Genomic DNA, 18,719 nt, shown 5'->3' on the forward strand with positions numbered 1-18,719 from the left:
TTATTATGATGGCCAGCGACAGAACCCACCATTCTTTACAGAAAACCTTCCAGACGACAGTTTTAGATGGTTCTCTAATGAACGCTATGGCCTCTTTGACGGTATAGATGAGCGGGAATAAAACTAATATTTAAACTGACGAATTTAGTTTTGTTATAGCGAAGTTTGTATGTATATTAATTCAGCATATATAGAGGAGACGCCTATATAAAAGTTATTATCGTTACCATGGCAACCACAATATAGAAATTGCAATTCGCATCTTATGGCTGGTCAGATGCGAATTACATATATAAGCAATATATTTATATAATTTGTGTATGAAATAAATTAAATTTTAGAGAATTTCTTGTGTTATTTAAATTTTTGCTCCGTCACCACATTCGTACAAACAAAAATTTTCACTATGGGGGCAGGGGGTCTTCTAATCTTTGATTTTCTTATTTGGTGTTTACCTGTGCTGAACCGGAAAGTAGAATTTATAACGTCAAGTACGGCATTGGGAATGTCTAGTTATGTACATAATGTTGCAGAATTAAAAAAAAATTACAATGAAGACTTTATTTCTCTCCGATTTGAACAATATTAACATTACTTACAACTACGAGAGTAAACAGTACGAGTTTTATTAATAAAGACAACCTAATTTTCGAAAAATTGCTTTTAGTACAGATTATGAACGAAATTATTTGTCTCACATCGTGATACACAGATAATAAAACATGTCGGAATGCAAGAATTCTTAAATATATACAATGTCACCTCCTAGTTTAGTACAAGAATAAAAGTTTTTTTTTCTTTGCCGCGTTTGGCGCGAAAATTACATGAAAACGCTACGGACGCAGTCTGTAATCTACCAATGGAGTCAGCCATTTTGTTTTCTTTTTGACACAGACATTCGAATTGAAGATACATAATAATGGTTTTACTTCTACAAATAATGATGTCTAAATACGTAAATTAATTTCTATAAGTGAGAATTTTAATAATAAAGTAATATATATATGATTAGAACTGTAATAATCATAAGAATATTTTTTTTATTACGTATTATAATTGTTGAAAGTTTGCTTACACAACTCCCAACTGAGGGGAACATAAAATAGTTATTATTTTATTGACAACGACGTGCATTACCAATTTGTCTATTATAATAACATTCACGTCGTGCCAACAAAGGTTTGACAAATATAACATGATTTATTATAGATATTGACAAAATAAATCGACAAAAGAAGAAAGGGACAGGAATGAATTAGTCTGTGCCACTGACATTTGACATTTAAAGTAACGCTTCTTTTTGGTTTCGTCTGGCAATTTGGGCGCTGGCTTCTTGTACCACTTCCCACAGTTTTGCTTCAGATAAAATTTGGCGGGAAAGGTCTTCTAAGGAGTTATCTGTGTCGTAGTTGTCTTCTTCAAACTGTGGATAAATAAAAGATGATTTAGTAAAAATATACTATATAATAATATATAGTAACCGCCTACTATATTATATATAATAAAAATATATAATATAGTGTTAGGCGGTTACTGGTTTCTTTTAGGTGTCCTCTAAAACCCGTTTTAAAAACAAATGATGTTCTTTAGTTTTAACTTCTGTATAGTTTTTAGATTCCAAATGATGGGTTCCATTTGATGAACTGTTGTGTTTGATGAATTTCTGTACTGTACCCAAGTAAAACGTTTCGTGACCACCTAGTGACTCTTTATACCTAAAAGTTACCATTATGTGGTGTTAAGTACTGGAAAGTCGAAAATAATATTAACAATAACGCGTAATTCAATCTCCGCCCCGCATCGTAACGTTTTACAAAAGGACCCCCCCTCCCAACTTCGTTACGTAATACTTGAACTCGAACTTGAATCTTTTCTCTTTTGTCTCACACTCGTGTATCTCGAATTTATTATTATGTATCTATAATTTATAAGCTCATCTCTCAAAACAAATAATAATTAACCTGTCTTGATCGCATCATTCCTTGCAGAGGCATTCCGGGAGGGTTCATTGACCTTTTGCGACCACATCCTGAAAAGCACGAATATTTGTTAATATTGATCAATAAAGCAATGTACGTTTAAAACGAATTTGTATAGTTTTTTTACGATAGTTGATTCAAGCAATCTTTAATTAACTGAGTAGTTTGTTAGTTGAGGTCGTAGGTTCGATCCTGTGCACCAATGGACTTTCTATGTGCGCACTTAACATTCGCTCAAACGGTGAAGAAAAACGTGGTGAAGAAACCATATGCCATAGACCCAACACGACGGCTTGTGTCAGACACAGGAGCCTGATCACCTACTTGCCTATACAACAAATAATCATGAAACAGAAATAGAAATGTGAGGACTAGACCTAAAAAGGTTGTAGCGGCATTTATTTTTGAAGTGAAACTTCTTTAGGCGCATGATGGTAAAATTTTTACGGAACGTCACGAAGATGTGCAGCGTTTTTGTCGAAGAAAAGGGAGAGAGCGATTGAGCCCGAATGAGAGAGTGAGAAGGGTGAATTACCTTATAGAAATTCTATTTATTAAATATTAGTATTTTATATTTCATGTAATTAATTTAGGCCTACAACGCACTAGCGGCTGGCCGCGATGCGGCGTGCCGCTGCGGCAGGCCGCAGTATATACGGTCTGCCGTAGCGGCATGCCGTATTCCGGCTAACCGTCCCTATTGCGGTCCTATTGCGGTCTGCCGCAATCGTCACTCATCAGTGCTTCTTGAAATATTACAAATTCAAATTTAATGACGTGGAATAAGTGATACAACCGCGCCGAGTGCGTGGAGGGGACGCGGCGCGCCGCATCATTCAACCGGTGCGGCTCGCCGCAGCTCCAGATCAACCGGAGCGGTTGACGGTTGACCGCAAGTCAGTGCGTTGTTATCGTGCGGTTTCATGTAATAATCGATGTGCGGCCAGCCGCAGCGGCACACCGCATTGCGGCCAGCCGCTAGTGCGTTGTAGGTCTTATTGAAATCTCAAATGACGAATTGTAAATTAAAATGACACGTGTTTTTATTATCGAGGAAATAAATTTAAAAAAAAATCAAAAATTATCATTAGCACGTATACAGTGTGTAAACAGTGTGAATATAGATATAAAAATACATGGAGTGATCATATTATACTCGTACATGATCATCTATTGGGGCTTTTATCTTAGAAATAATTAATTTACTAAGAAGTTTCACTTCTGACATGTGTACTTTGTACGTACGCATTTTTTATTGTTGCTCTCACTCACACATGTTATAATGATCAATCACATTTGAAAATATGATATAGAAAGGATATACACGTGTGAAAATGAAGAGAACTTAAGATCCATGCAACAGTAGCACTAGCCCACAATAGAGAACACAACTCACGAGGGGACTCTTTGTATTGAAGTCGCATGGGTCGCCAATCCGCAAATATACAATGTAAATACATAATTATGTAGGAATAAAGAAAATAATAGCAAATAAATAACACAGCAAGGTTAAAACTCGACTAAGGTCCCCATGGAGTTGCTGAAAATCTCCACCGAATTTTTCATCACTGCTTTTGTTAATCTGTTTAACAATGAGACAGGCGTGTAAAAGGGATATTTGTTTCTAGTAGACTGGAGTGGATAGGGATTGCAATTCAGTATGTTAATATGTATTATTTTGTAAAGATATACACATACATAATAACAATAATGAGAAGAAAATAAAATAAAAAGTAAAACAAATAATGAGAGACATTTTTTCTTTTCATTTTCCCTTTCGGTTCGTTTCAAGTGTGTAATGCGTGTGTGCTGTGGCTGTATTTGCAATGGATCAGCATTATGCTGAGGAGCAGACTCTTCCACAGCGCTGGTCATTCTGCCAGAGACCACAGCAGCAAGTTTTTTCATAACGGTGCGTCGCAATTCAAGTAAAACGAAAAGTCAAACCTTTTAAGACTTTAAGTCATCTTTTAAGTCTTTTATATATTGATATATAGGTTTTATATATTTCGATATTAAAATTTTACATTACCTGTGAAAGCATTGCAGAACGGTCTCTTCTTTGGCGCTATTATCTCATCCGTGAGACGTGGATCGAAATTATTTGGAATCTGAAAAATGTATATGTATACTAACTGCGTGTATTTAAAAGCATGGCAATTATTGTAAATACTCACCCTTGCCGAATAGCAGGTGGTGATAAGCAAAACTCCAAGTAAAACAATCGAGACGCGCAGTGACGCACCCATGGCGGGAAAATTTGACAGATCGAGTTTGAAAATGGCGGATCTGTGAAAAAAGAATAATTAAATAGTTTTGACAATTGTCGAAACGCGGGGTTGTGTTGGAGTGTTTTTACAATATACTAAAATTAATATTTTAATACACAATATACAACGGTGATTAGCTTACATATATTATTATTATCTATGGTATTAAGCTCTATAACTTGTAGCTAAACAGGTCGTTCATCATTTGTGAGTTCGTGTTTTATAGCTTATCAAATATGGTTGTAACTGTGTAACTATTAACCAAATAAAAATACTTTTTAAGTATTATTTGGCTAAGTATCAATAATTATTAATTAGCTACCACGGTACACTTTATAGCCAAAATTCTATTAATCAGTAGTTGGGATAAAAATCTTCTAGTGACATTTACTAAGCAAAGACAAGTCTATAGTTATATCTTTAAATGCCGATAAATTTTCAAAGAAACCTAACTTCGAACTAAGCTCGATTAACTGAATGTATTATTGATTTTGGAAATTAAATTATAACTCTGTAATTAAACGTTAAACATAAATTAATCAATTTAGCTTTTTTTTAATTTGACGATTATTTAAATAATCCTAATCCTTGTGATTGCTTTGCTCCAGTTCCAACAATTTGTATGACTCAAAACTTGGCGATTAAAAAGAGTGGCGAAGAGTTTCTTGCCAGTTCTTCTCGCAATGTAAATTTACAATCAATTTAACATCTCTTTTGTTGACGTTCATAAGTGTACTTGGTTACCTATATGGATAAAGTTATTTTGAGTTTGAATTTATTTTATTCTATTTATATCATCACGCCTTTATCCGCAGGGGCAGGCGCCACATCTCTCGCTTAATCCACTTTTGACATTAACCATCCTCTGTTATGGATACTTTTTCCTTGTCCCTTCTCTAGTACGTCCTTTGGTCCAGCGACAAGGGCTACCCAACCCGACTTCACCATCCACGGTTGCCTGGTATCCTTGTACGTCCTCTCAACCCACACTGCTCACATATCTAGTAGTGACTGCCTATCCTATCCCAGCACGAATTGCTGTGTCAGTGTCTCGGGGTGGACTGCGGAGCGCAGTGGAGAGCTGGAGCACTGCTTTTGCTCCAGTTCTAACAATTTGTATGACTCAAAACTTGGCGATTAAAAATAGTGCGTAGAGTTTCTTGCCAGTTCTTCTTGCCCGCTCTACGCCCTTGACTTGCGAACTGGTAGTTAATGTAAATTTACAATTAATTTAACTTCTTTTTTGACGTTCATAAGTGTACTTGAATATATGAACAAAGATATTTTGAATTTGAGTTTATTAGATTTATTACATACTAGCTGGCCTGGCGAACATCGTACCGCCTAACAGTCGATTCTTTTTTTTTTTTAATACTTATTCTGCTATTCGGGACACCAGTCTAGCTAGTAAGATAAAAAAAAGAAAGTTGATAATACAACAAATACATTATGTCAAAAAATAAAAAAATTACCTTCCCGGAACCCCTCCACTAACACTTGAACTTTATAGTATGGTATTAAAGTTCAAATTGACTTTTAAGGGTTATTACGAATATTTTGTATGGGAATATAGAAAAGTGTTGTTTTTAGACTTTTTAACTTAATGTTTTTAATTTTTCTCTCCGTAAGAACCATCCTCGTACTTCAAGGAATATTATAAAAAAAGAATTGGTCAAATTGGTCCAGGCGTTGTTGAGTTATGCGCTTACCAACACATTTCGCGATTCATTTTTATATTATAGATTAAAGCAATTAAAGCAAATTTCTCGCTGTTTCTCCCTCACTGTGTTTATATACGAATTATGCAACTGCGGGCTTCAGCGAAGATCCTTGTAGGACCGAGGAAGGAGCATATTCCACAAGTCTCTTTAAGCAGAGAAGTGAAAAATATATTTGTAACGAAGTTTTGTTATTTATTCTATGAGACACAAAGTTAACAGCTAGTTTATAAGTTCTATCGAGTTAGACAATTGAGACGTGTTGAAGTTTCCAATTTGTTCGCTTTGTTTAGCTGACAGAAGTTTCGTCTATAATTAGTTGGTCACTCGTTAATGGCCGCTGAAAAATTACAGAGAAAACAAGAGAAAATAATTTTCATTACTATTAATGACGCAGCCTACTTCCGCCTAACAGGCAATGAATGTCGTGTTACAGATTAGATGTACTAAATCTATATACATATATAAAAATTAAATCCGTTTTCCGTTGTCACGATATAACGTGAAAACGGCTTGACCGATTTGGCCAATTCTATTTAAATATAATATTCTTTGAAGTACGAGGATGGTTCTTACGGAGAGAAAAATTAAAAAAATTGAGTGAAAAAGTCTAAAAACAACACTTCTATATTCCCATACAAAATATTCGTAATAATATTAAAAGGCAATTTGAACTTTAATACCATATCATAAAGTTCAAGTGTTAGTGGAGGGGTTCCGGGAAGGTAAATGTTTATTTTTTGACATAATGTATTTGTTGTCTTATCAACTTTCTTTTTTTTTCTTACTAGCTAGACCGGTGTCCCGATTCCCGAATAGCAGAATAAGTATTAAAAAAAAATAAAGAATCGACTGTTAGCCGGTACGATGTTCGCCAGGCCAGCTAGTATTAAATAAATATTAAGAAAATAACGCAAAAAGAAATAAAAGTTGTTGTGTGTACCTTATACATTTTCCATAGTTACATAAAATTAATTTCTGGATGCATAAATTTTTGACAATCCGTTTAGCGATTGAGACCGATTGAGTGAGAAGGGCGAATCACCTTCTAGAAATTATATTTTTAATATTAAAATATTAGTATTTTATATCAACCAAGTTTCTAGGCTTAACACTAGACCAAAATCTTAATTGGAAACAACACATTTTAACGATATGCACGCGCCTAAATAAATTTGTTTTTGCTTTGAGTCGAACTCGCAAAGTGGCTTCAAAACACGCAGCAATTATTGCTTATCACGGCTATGTTGCCTCAGTTTTGCGCTATGGTATCCTTTTATGGGGAAATTCGGTAGATGTGAGTAAAGTTTTTATTACTCAGAAAAAATGTATTAGGGCTATCATGGGCGTTGGACCCCTTATAAGTTGTAGACCAATTTTCCACGAACTGGGTATTCTGACAGTACCAAGTCTGTATATCTATGAAGCAGTTATGACTGTCAAGAAGCATCTACAATTCTTTAAAACTTACAAAGAAACTTGCTTTTATATACCAAGGGATCCAACACGGCTGCGGGTGCCTGCATGTTGCACCGCGCTATACTCGAAGAATTGTTACGCCATGGCTGTGAGAATATTTAATCACCTTCCTAAAAATTATAGATCACTACCATGTAATGTTTTCAAGGGGAAGGTGATTAGATTTTTAAAGTCAAGGTGCTTTTACAGCGTAACCGAGTATTTAGAATATAAGTTTAACAATTACTCATAAATGACTTCTTATTATGACATTTGCATGCCTGTTATTGTATGGCTGATTGTGCGGACTTTTCTTGTTGTTGTTTTTATTTTATTTTGTACCACTATCATTGCAAATAAAGGATTTATTTATTATTTATTTATTTTATGGAAATCTCAAATGACGAATTGTAAATTAAAATGCCACGTGTTTTTATTATCGAAGAAATAAATTAAATTCATCAAATTCCTAACATATCTTCCTTTTTCCCTCCCTCTAAGTCTCGGAAATGTAAAGTTTTAGATTTATATAAATATGAACCAGACTTAAAATTTAGTTTGCCAAAGAAGTTTCACATCTGACATGTGTACTTTGTACGCACGCACTTTTTTTTATTAACATTGTGTTTAACAAAATTGTCATATATTAAAATATAGTACATATATACATATCAGGATACCACATCAATAAAAAAATAAATAAGTGTTCTAACAAACCTTGTTTTTTTATATTAAAACTAATAGCAAGAAGGTTTTCTCAATTCTTTCGAATCCTTATTTTGTGTTTATAATAATAATAATAGTTTATTGCAAGAATATGGTACAAAAATGTGTCAGGTGGTACAATCGTAAGTTCGCATATTCTGCCACACACAATGGCGCGCAAATTTGTATTTAAAGGAATTTTACATTTTACATTATTAGTCATATTAATTTTACATTTTACATTGTAGAATTTCTGACAAAGAGTGGAGTGTTTTGGCAGGTGCGATGTAAATTACCAATTATGGCGTTAATATGACATCTATAAATTAAGATAATCATATAGATTAGGACCACAAGGTTATTTCGACCGGTTGGTATCAGTCATCATTGTAGCTAACCACAAATTTCAATTGAATTTGGCACTTTTAACTGAGGTTAAACTTGCGTCTCTTTCTCTTAAGGGAGCTCTCTCTTACTCTTGAAAGTGACAGAAGATTTCTCCTTTTCTCTGATATATTTGACAGTATAAAAAATGTTATTTAGAGTAATCACATGTAATTTTTTTGAAAATATTGATTAACGTCAGTCACGTGACAACAAACGATAACAAATTAGTCGAATTTACGTAGCATGCTTATGTTTTCGAGTGCCTAATCCTAACGCTGTCTTGGAGTTTTATTTATTTGGAGACTGTAATTTTGTGAATTAAAGAATAATATTGCAAAAATTACGTGTTGAAGGCATGGCGCGTCAAAGTACGTAATTTTGGTTTAATCAAATTAATAATATTATTTGAGAACACTCTATCTCTTATTTGTAATAATAATAATTTATTGCGAGAATGTGGTACAAAAATGTTATGGTGGTACAGTCGAAAGTTCATATATTATATCACATTATTAAAATATATTATTGCGTTATCAAATGAATATAAATTATAATGTTTCACGCAAATAATCATTTATAGAATATTTTATCCAAAAGTAGTAAAGTCGATTTTTAAAAACTCTAGTGGGAAGATCTTTTAATGTCTTAGGTAAATTATGATAAACTTTAATTGCCATACAAAAGGTGTTTTTCCTATACAATTCCAGATGAATTTTGGCACAGCCAACAGCCACGTCTACTTCGACAGATATCTATTCCCGTTGACTTAAAAAATATGAATGGTACGCAACTATCAAGTTTGCTCCACAAATTTCTCTAATACATTCCCTTTGATCCTTAAATACCAAATTAATATTTTTTTAAAAGAAATGTATTAAAGAAAAGCTGTGTAAAAAGGCTTACTATAAAGTCAACGATTATCTAGTTGATAAAAGGGCCTGGGACTAGTGCTAGACAGGCTACTTCTAATTAATTTGCGATATTTGTTTTAAATAAGTGTTGTTTGATGATTTGCTGTTTTAAAAGAGTACCGAGAGTTTTTTACGCCGGATTTTTCTCTCGGCCTACACCCTCTGTCTTCTTTGCCGATGAGTAGGGATGTCTACCGATTCAAATTTAATGACGTGGAATAAGTGATACATGTATCTTATGTTCCATAATAAACATATTTTATTTTATATTTATTTCGACTGAATTTCCCCATGCTATAAATCCATATCTAAGTATAGATGAGACATGCATGATAAGCAGCTAATACCGTAGTATGGTTAACAGTTTCCCTTAGTCGATTTCATACATAAACGAAGCTGTCTATTTTGCTCTGTAAACTTTCAATCTGTGTTTTCTAACTACAATATCTATCTAGTGTTATACGCTAAATTATTTAAAGAGATCTATTAGGTATGAGGGTGTGCAATTGTTTAATCGGTTGCCGTCTAAGGTTCGTAACATTAGCGTGATTGATCAGTTCAAAAGGGCATTAAAGATACACATCAGAATGGGCCCATTAGACTAAAATTGGGCTAGCTGACGGTGACGTGTATCACGTTCGTATATACTTAATATTAAATTTCTCATGTAAATAAAAAATAATTTTTGTAATGAGAAATAAAGTTCTTTAAACATTAAATTAGTTATTGGCTAACATGCATATTATAAAACAAAACACTTTGACAATAGACATGCAAAAACAGATTACATAAAATATATGAAATAGAAAACATACGTAAGTACATTAATAGGCAAAAAGAGAATAAAAAAACAAACGACAACTAATACTTAATATTTTATAGAAAAAATTATATTGTTACTGTTAAACAAAGTCTCTTTGGTTTGAATTAACAATATCCTCATAATTAGTGTCACAGTTTTTATATTAAATCTTAATACAAACCCACACGATTTTTAGTACAACACGCGAATGAAAGGAAAACACAATTTTTCGTTAATTGTAAAATAATATTCGCTAGATAAAAATTCTTAAGAGTTGTATCTACTCTTATTTGAAAGTAATAATAACGCTATAATATCACATTTCATCTGTTTCTTTGGTATTTATCTGCAAGTAGATCGGCCACCTGTGCCTGACAAACATTGCTTTTTTCTAAAACGTGTCGCATAATTTTTCACCGTAACATAACTTATATTAAAAGCATTTGATGGAACCTGAACGCACAATTCTCATTGTTTCCAGATGGAATAAATTTAATAAAATCAATAATTTATCTTCGACATAAATAAAGCAACAGATTTTTAGAGAATTTAAGTACACATCTACACTTTTAATTTACAATGATTTGTAATTATTTCCGTATTTATCTGTATTTATTTCCCCGGAGTTGGTATCGACTAAAACCCTCATCAAAACCCTCCATTTTTTAGTCGATACCAACTCCGGGGAAATAAATACAGATAATGCAACTTTCTCTGCAGCTTTGATATTTTTTGACATTCAACATCTTTTGTCTTCAGTCACCGTGACCACGCACGCTGTAAAGCACGCGAAACGTCGGATAAATTTAAAATTATGTTAAATAGTTGTAAATTTATAATAATACATAACTTCAATTCGGTCAAAATAGTGTTTTATTTAAATGAGCAAAAGTTATGTCAATCAAAGACAATACTATGTTACAATGAAATGTTATAATATGTAAAGCAAATGCTTTACATATCAGTATAGCTTTCATATCATTCAGTAAATACTGAAAATTACGAGATAAATCAAAATAATCTAAAAACACGTCTAATATAGACAAATAAAAAGCTATCTCTTGAGCCGTGGAGTCCAATTGCATAGGCGCTAATCAAAGATTAAAGTTGGCGCCTGGTAGATATATATAGATATATATAGTACCGGTGACCCCGGAGCTGGTGCTTTCCTCACTCAACGACCAAGTATCACAAATCTCAATACAGCGAGGAAATGTTATTATACTTATTATTATTATAATTCTCGTGTCACAATGTTCGTTCCCATACTCCTCCAAAACGGCTCGACCGATTCTGATGAAAATTTTTATGCATATTCAGTAAGTCTGAGAATCGGCTTATATTCTTTCAAGCCCCTAAGTGATAAGGGGTGTCCACCAAAATTTTATTTATATTTATTCGACAAATTTTTAATTTTTTTAAGATACATCATACAAAAATACAAACAACCCTTAATTTTCACCCCTCTACGATCAACCCCTATTTTTTATTATTGTAGTATTGTAGAAATAATATACATGACAATACAAACGTTTGCCGGGTCAGCTAATAACGTAATCAATATAACGGCATATGTCAATTGTCATTGGTAAAAGTAAAATCGTCCAAAAACTTTCGTTTAGCTAAGCTATATACACTGAAGCCTATATAACATAACATGTCTCAAAGATTACGGCGAAATTTAATACTTAATTAATTATGTCCGCAATTTTCTCTGAAAATTCAAAAGGGTAGCTTATTATTCTGACATCTGTTACTTGACAGCTGTCAAGCGAAATGACAAACGCCCCGAGTGCTTTATTTTAAATATCATTTTGTAAACTCTACTTGTATTATTGTATATTATATAAAACATCTATTTCGTAGGTGGTCTAACTAAGAAAAGAAAAACAATTATACAAGTAAATTTTTCGTTTTAAAATGGCGGTCACTCAAATACTTCATTTTGAGCAAACGGCGAAACTCTTTCATCAAATTATGTACAGTGACTTCTTGTACAAGCCATCAAAACGTTCCTTTATTTGGCCCGAAGACATCTTTCAAAAAAGACTTAATGACGTTCGATACTCTTTCGACTTTTTGGAAATACAAGCAACTGTTCAAAATTCTAATTAAAATTGTCTATGTATACATAACGGTACTGTCCGTTTTTGTAATTACGACTTCCGGTGTCCCCAAAATGAACTGTGGAACGCGAAATTGTCCCGTTTTCAGAAACCGCGCGACAATTCAGCAGCAGAATATAAAAAGATGTGGCAAGAGTTTCATTCTTATTTGAAATCTTCACCAGCTATATTAAAACAAATTTGTTCTTCTGATAAATATAACTAAACATTTTGGGACAAGGGAAACAGTAGGAGAACACCAGTCATTGGGACCACCATGCTTTTTTGCTGGTTATGCCATTAAATTGTAGCTTATGTGAAACTGTGGTACTCTCAACACAGCGCCATCTGTTAGAATTGTGACTGTCAAATAATAAACAAATAATATGCAATAAAATTATATAAATTAAGATGTAAGCTATCTTTTTAGCTTTTTATTTATGGTAGATCAAACTACACACGGTGTGCAAATTTGATTAAAATCGGTTAAGTAATTTAGAATTCCATAGCGGACAAACAACGTGACGCGTAATTTATATATTATATTAAGATTATTACTATATTTGTGATTCGTAACTTTTAAGCCAACTAACTTTTTCTAAATAAATAAATTTAAAAGTGTTTTTTTTTATTGACTATTTATTATTTGACCTAAATTGAACCAATGTCCCTTTGAGACAAAGAATAAATGGTCACTTTATGTATACAGTACACGATTAACATACTATTCGCCTAGAACTATTGTCAATTCTTTTTGGGACCACCTTCGTATGTGACAAATGCACATATTAATTCACAAATAAATAACATATTTTGTCTATCCGCATGCCAACATAATGTTAACAGCGAGATTATTTTTAAATGGTGATTTCGCTAATCAAGATTTCATTGAAAATTAAAAAAATCATAGTCCCTTTTTTATTAATATTATATTATTAATAGTTTGGGTTGGGATAATTTTTGTTGAGCGTAACAAGATAATCCAATAAAAATAACTAAATTTTAGTTTTTTTTGGCACTGTTGGGGTAGTTGTTACTTAGCGAGAATAATTACTGCTGTAAGTCAAAATACAATATGTTTTAGACATGCGGGAATTACACTTAGCGCTGATTGTTTTCAAATCTTAGCACTAAATATCTTCCTTGTGTCAAAAACATTTTGAATGTTACAAACTTCGATCTTTTAAAAAGATTACAGGATCGCACAATTATCAAAACTAGTTCCAGATAAAGGGCTGTTAACGCATTTTCTTAAATGTTTTTCTAGACCAAAGATATCGTAAAGAATTTAATTGTATATCAAAGAAGTTGGTTAATTGTGATTTATTTATTTATTTATTCACACTTCGTTACATTTATGAACAAAAACAAATAACATAAAAATTATAAGAGATGCAACATGCCTTATCGCTAACATTCAAACAGCGATCTCTTAGGCAACCCTAGTAAGGAAAAAAAGAAATATGATGCATAAAGTGCAAGAAGTTCATACCAAATCTTATAAAATAAAAAAAAATATAGAATCGCTAACCAAGAAGAATGTAGTAAAATAAACTAAAAACTAAATAGCTTACGGATTCACGAAATGCAATACAGAAGAATTGAGCAGGATATGGTTCAGAAATGTTTATGCAGAAGAGTTTTAAAAGATGTTAGGTAAGAAACCAATCGTATGGAGTCGGGCAGCCTATTCCACAACTTAATGGCGGAGATCCTACACGAATTGCCTATTTATAATTCGATTAAGACATAATTATTTGATATCTGTTTTATAAAGAACTAGCTGGCCTGGCGAACGTCGTACCGCCTAACAGTCGATTCTTAATTTTTTTTAAATACTTATTCTGCTATTCAGGACACCGGTCTAGCTTAAGAAAAAGAAAGTTGATAAAATAAAAATTTACCTTCCCGGAACCCCTCCAGTAACACTTGAACTTTATGATATGGTATTAAAGTTCAAATTGACTTTTAAGTATTATTACGAATATTATGTATGGGAACATAGAAAAGTATTGTTTTAAGACTTTTTCACTCAATTTTTTAAATTTTTCTCTCTGTAAGAACCATCCTCGTACTTCAAAGAATATTATAAAAAAAGAATTGGCCAAATCGGTCAAGCCGTTTTCATGTTATGTCGTGACAACGGAAAACGGGTTTCATTTTTATATATATAGATGACAATTAAACCTTTTGTTCGATTGCTACTTGAACATTTTTATAGTATCGCAGTATTTTTATCACGAATGCACGAACTAACTGAGGGCAAACGGGCAGGAGGCTCACCTGATGTTAAGTGATACTCACAATGCCAGAGGGCTCGCTTGTGCGTTGCCAGCCTTTTAAGAATTGGTACGCTCTTTGAAGGCATTGGTTCGGAAATACTTAATGGTAATGGCAAAAACTGCTTTAATAACGATCAGTTGGGGAACGACGAACGTCGTAATACGGGTGGAATTTCGTATTCTGCTTTGACAATGATGAAACTCAGTTGCAGGTATTAATCCGAACAACTCCTCTGAACACTCTAACTAAATATTATTATTGGTGTAATTTTAAGGAATTAACTATTGTGACACTATTTGGTCAATATAATATTATCACTGAATAAATTCAAAGCCCTCGTTAAACGTAAATTTATCACAATATAGCTTTTTATAAATTTGACGATTATTTAAATGATTGATTTGCTCCAGTTCAAACAATTTGTAAAAAACTTGGCGGTTAAAAAGAGTGGCGGAGAGTTCCTTGCCAGTTCTTCTTGCCTGCTCTACGCCCTTGACTTGCGAACTTGTAGTAAATGTAAATTTAGAATTAATTTAACTTCTTTTATGACGTTCATGTTTACTTATATAAATAAAGTTATTTTGACTTTGATTTTGAGTTACTACACACTAGTCGTGTTAGTGCACGTTAGTTTTAAGTACTAACGTGGTATTCTTATGTTAAATATCCTTTTTAGATTTAATTTAGTCTTAAGCGAATACGTTGCCTTATAAGAAGTATGCCCTTTTTTCGAAAAAGTCCGCGCCCTTATTTAGCATAAATAAAACATAAAAAATCGTAAGTGTAAAGTACTCACCGCGTGACACGCTGGTAATGCAACAATCTTTGATCCTAGCCGCTTATATAGCGCGCTGGGCGGGCGGGCGGATTAGGAAAGATGAGGAGACTTCGTACTACCGATATTTATTTGTTAGGTATAGAAATGTTTGTTTTTTTAGTAAAAGCCGTAGTCTGTCTGCCACGGTATATTAATTAAATGTTCATTTATACAAAAGTTATTAAACAAAATAGTATACTTTTTTGGCTTTTTTCGATGGTTCTTTAAGAAAATTTCAATTGTGTTAATGAAATATTTATTTAATAACAATATTTTATTTGTAAGAATATGATACAAAAATATTATAGTGGTACATTCTATACTTGCATATTCCACACGTGCAATTTTGTCTTTCATAATTAATAGGTAGAATAGAATCACTACATTATCACATTATTAAATTAATATTAATTATTTTCCAAAACTAGTTTATTTAAAAATCAGATTAGTTTATGAACAAATTTAAATTCTTTTATTAAACTTATCTCGTTTATTTATTGGTATTTTTCGTTATGTTTTGGTAGCAGCATTATAATATATGATGATAAGCGTGTTCACTCTAATTGTGGCCCATAAAATAAGGTGTTTTGTTTAAATTTATATCTCTATAAAAAAGCAAAAATAGCTAAAAGTTCTTCAATGTCTATCAAAAGTGATCTCAAAGTCAAAGCCAAAGTCATTTATACATATAGGTAACACAAAGTACACTTTTGAACGTCAACAAAGAAATACAAATGAAATACTTCTAATTTAGCATTTACTGCCAGTTCTCAAATCAAGGGCGTAGAACGGAAGTAAAAGAACTGGCAATAAACTCTCCGCCACTCTTTTTAATCGCCTAGTTTTTTTGTTTTACACAGTGTTTGTAAGGAGCTGCAACCATTACACCATGTTCCACATGACATCTTAAATAATAAATAATAAAATAAATTAAAAACAAAGATTTGTCCTCTATCAGCAGTAGGCATGGTGAAATAGGAGCACGCACTTACATTCTCGTTGGAACAACACGCAATTTACTTTGATTCTTATCAATGATTATACTATAATTAAAATATAGAATATTAAAGACTTGTTAGCAATTAGCAATACATTTAGAAACACTATGTTCAAGAGGGACTGGTGACTTGTAATAACAGGTTTTCCCAACCTTTTTCAAGCACCAGTCTCTCAGTATAATACATAGCCCTAAGCTTATTGTCAAGTTTATTATTATTAATTAAATTAAATTAAGTAAATTAAGTAAGTAAGATTTTGTTTGTATTTTTGTGAATAAATTTGACTTCACAAATGAAATATAATATAACAAATATAATATAATATTAAATTATCAATTGACTGTAAAAAAAAACTAGTACGAACAACTCCATGCATTTATTTCCACTCATATCCCGCTGTTCTACGCTTCGCACATTGTGCGTAAAATATATAGAATACTTAATTAAATGCACTATTATTAATATATTATTTTGGGTCAGTATGGGCGTATATTGTTATTATATGCCCAGCCTTTTAGGAGGAAACTATATATAACTATAACTAAGATGGCGACTTCGTCATGGCTTAATATCTTTTTTTTTAGAACAGGGGGAAAACAGGCAGGAGGCACTCTCAATTCCAGAGGGCTCGCGAGTGCGTTGCCGGCCTTTTAAGAATTGAACGCTCTTTCAACCCAGTAAGGCCAACCAATAAAATAATAAATATTACGCATATTTATGAAAAGCTTATTTGATTTACATTAAACTAATGTCAAATACCTAAAGCAGTGTTGGCCTAGTGGTTGCAGCGTGCAAGTCTCATTCCGGAGGTCGTAGGTTCGATGTGCACCACTGAACTTTCTATGTGCGCATTTAACATTCGCTAGTACGAAGGAAAACATCGTGAAGAAAGAGGTCTTGGTGTGCCCCACATGGGGGCAATTTGATTGGTAAGTTGGTAACATTATTTGGAATTTGAATTTCTGTTTTTCATTATATGTTTTGACATTACTTATCGTCGCTTTAGAATGATAACCTCGTTTGTCCAGACAACCAAATATTAACAGAAAACGAAAATAATGTTTCATTTCGTCACTATTCATCAAAATATTATAATGTGATTTTTGTCCATAGTTTTGGATGGTAAAAAGGACTTATTTATTAATAACATAAATGTGTACTTTGTACGCACGCACTTTTTTTAAATCTGCCCTGCGATTCTGTAACTCACTTTTCGAACTCACACAGCGGTTTTCGCATCGGCGATCGCTCTCAATTCAATCGTGAAGCAGTCATTTTATGATTTGGCATTCTGAAAAGGTGGGAGCTTGTAGTTTATTGTTTATCAGAATGCCAAATCATAAAATGACTGCTTCACGACTGCAGACCCGTGTTTTGACAATACTATATTCAGTAAATCAGAGCAGTGTTGGCCAAGTGGCTTCAGCGTGCGACTCTCATCCCTGAGGTCGTATGTTCGATCCCCGGCTGTTGGCATCATCAATTTAATTTCGACATACATACCTATACATAGCCTTACAGTATAAGTGTATATTACACAGAAGATCTACATTGGTTATCAGATAAATTCCTTCAAGAAAAGAGCGTACCAATTCTTAAAAGGCCGGCAACGCACTCGGGCATTGAGAGTGTCATAGGCGGCGGAATCACTTAACATCAGGTGAGCCTCTTGCCCGATTTCCCAATGCTCTATAAAAAAAATTCAATATAAACAATAAATTATGCTCAATTACGCGCTTCTACAAGTTTACGTCTAAGGGAGGTAAGAATCGCACACGCAAAACGCATTACGCGTCGACATGCGACATGACACGTCCTATAACGACCAATCACAATATCAGTATCATGGTATTCTCGTCAAGCTGGTGATGCGTAAATATCCAACTTAGAATATAAAAATAAAATATCAAATGAAAACATACGAACTCTGTAATAAACACCAAAAGCTAAAGTTTTTCTATGTTTTCTGTATTAAATTTATCCTAAAAAAGTTTTGTTAAGTTAAATTTAAGGTTTTAGCAGATTATAAATCATTACTCGGTTTTTTTCTTATAAAAACAACTTCTTCCACGGTCAGCTTTGACTAGACATTTTCTTTTGACTGACTGTTTTTCAGGTAACGAAGTGGCAACGATTGGCGATCAGCAAATTGTCCACTGGTCCCCAATGGAAGTAGAAGGATGGGGAAAGTATGAATTGTAAACTTCAACTAGTCTACAGTAAATAAAACAAAGTAACTTTTAAGATGTATAAATCAATAAAAATTATTTCTCCAAATTATTTCTT

General features: G+C 32.9%; 1 protein-coding gene across 1 annotated transcript; it reads right to left on the minus strand.

Moving 5' to 3' along the window:
- Positions 1–546: 546 nt before the first annotated feature.
- LOC125058537 (cardioactive peptide) lies at positions 547–4,263 on the minus strand. The gene is made up of 4 exons (XM_047662625.1): positions 4,157–4,263; positions 4,012–4,090; positions 1,962–2,029; positions 547–1,423 (listed from the first exon to the last, which is right to left on the minus strand). The coding sequence occupies exons 1-4, from the start codon at positions 4,226–4,228 to the stop codon at positions 1,283–1,285; spliced, it is 360 nt and encodes a 119-aa protein (XP_047518581.1). The 5' UTR covers positions 4,229–4,263; the 3' UTR covers positions 547–1,282.
- Between the last annotated feature and the right edge of the window lie 14,456 nt (positions 4,264–18,719).

Source organism: Pieris napi, chromosome 18 (genome assembly GCF_905475465.1).
Source record: "Pieris napi chromosome 18, ilPieNapi1.2, whole genome shotgun sequence".
NCBI lineage: Eukaryota > Metazoa > Arthropoda > Insecta > Lepidoptera > Pieridae > Pieris > Pieris napi.

Bases quoted from the DNA above. Each gene is read 5' to 3' on its own strand.
- LOC125058537 (XM_047662625.1), bottom strand. From the start codon at position 4,228: ATGGGTGCGTCACTGCGCGTCTCGATTGTTTTACTTGGAGTTTTGCTT. The intron at 2,030-4,011 runs GTAATGTAAAAT...CGTGCTTTTCAG, and splicing joins GTTCTGCAATGCTTTCACAG to GATGTGGTCGCAAAAGGTCA. The intron at 1,424-1,961 runs GTTAATTATTAT...ATTTATCCACAG, and splicing joins GAATGATGCGATCAAGACAG to TTTGAAGAAGACAACTACGA.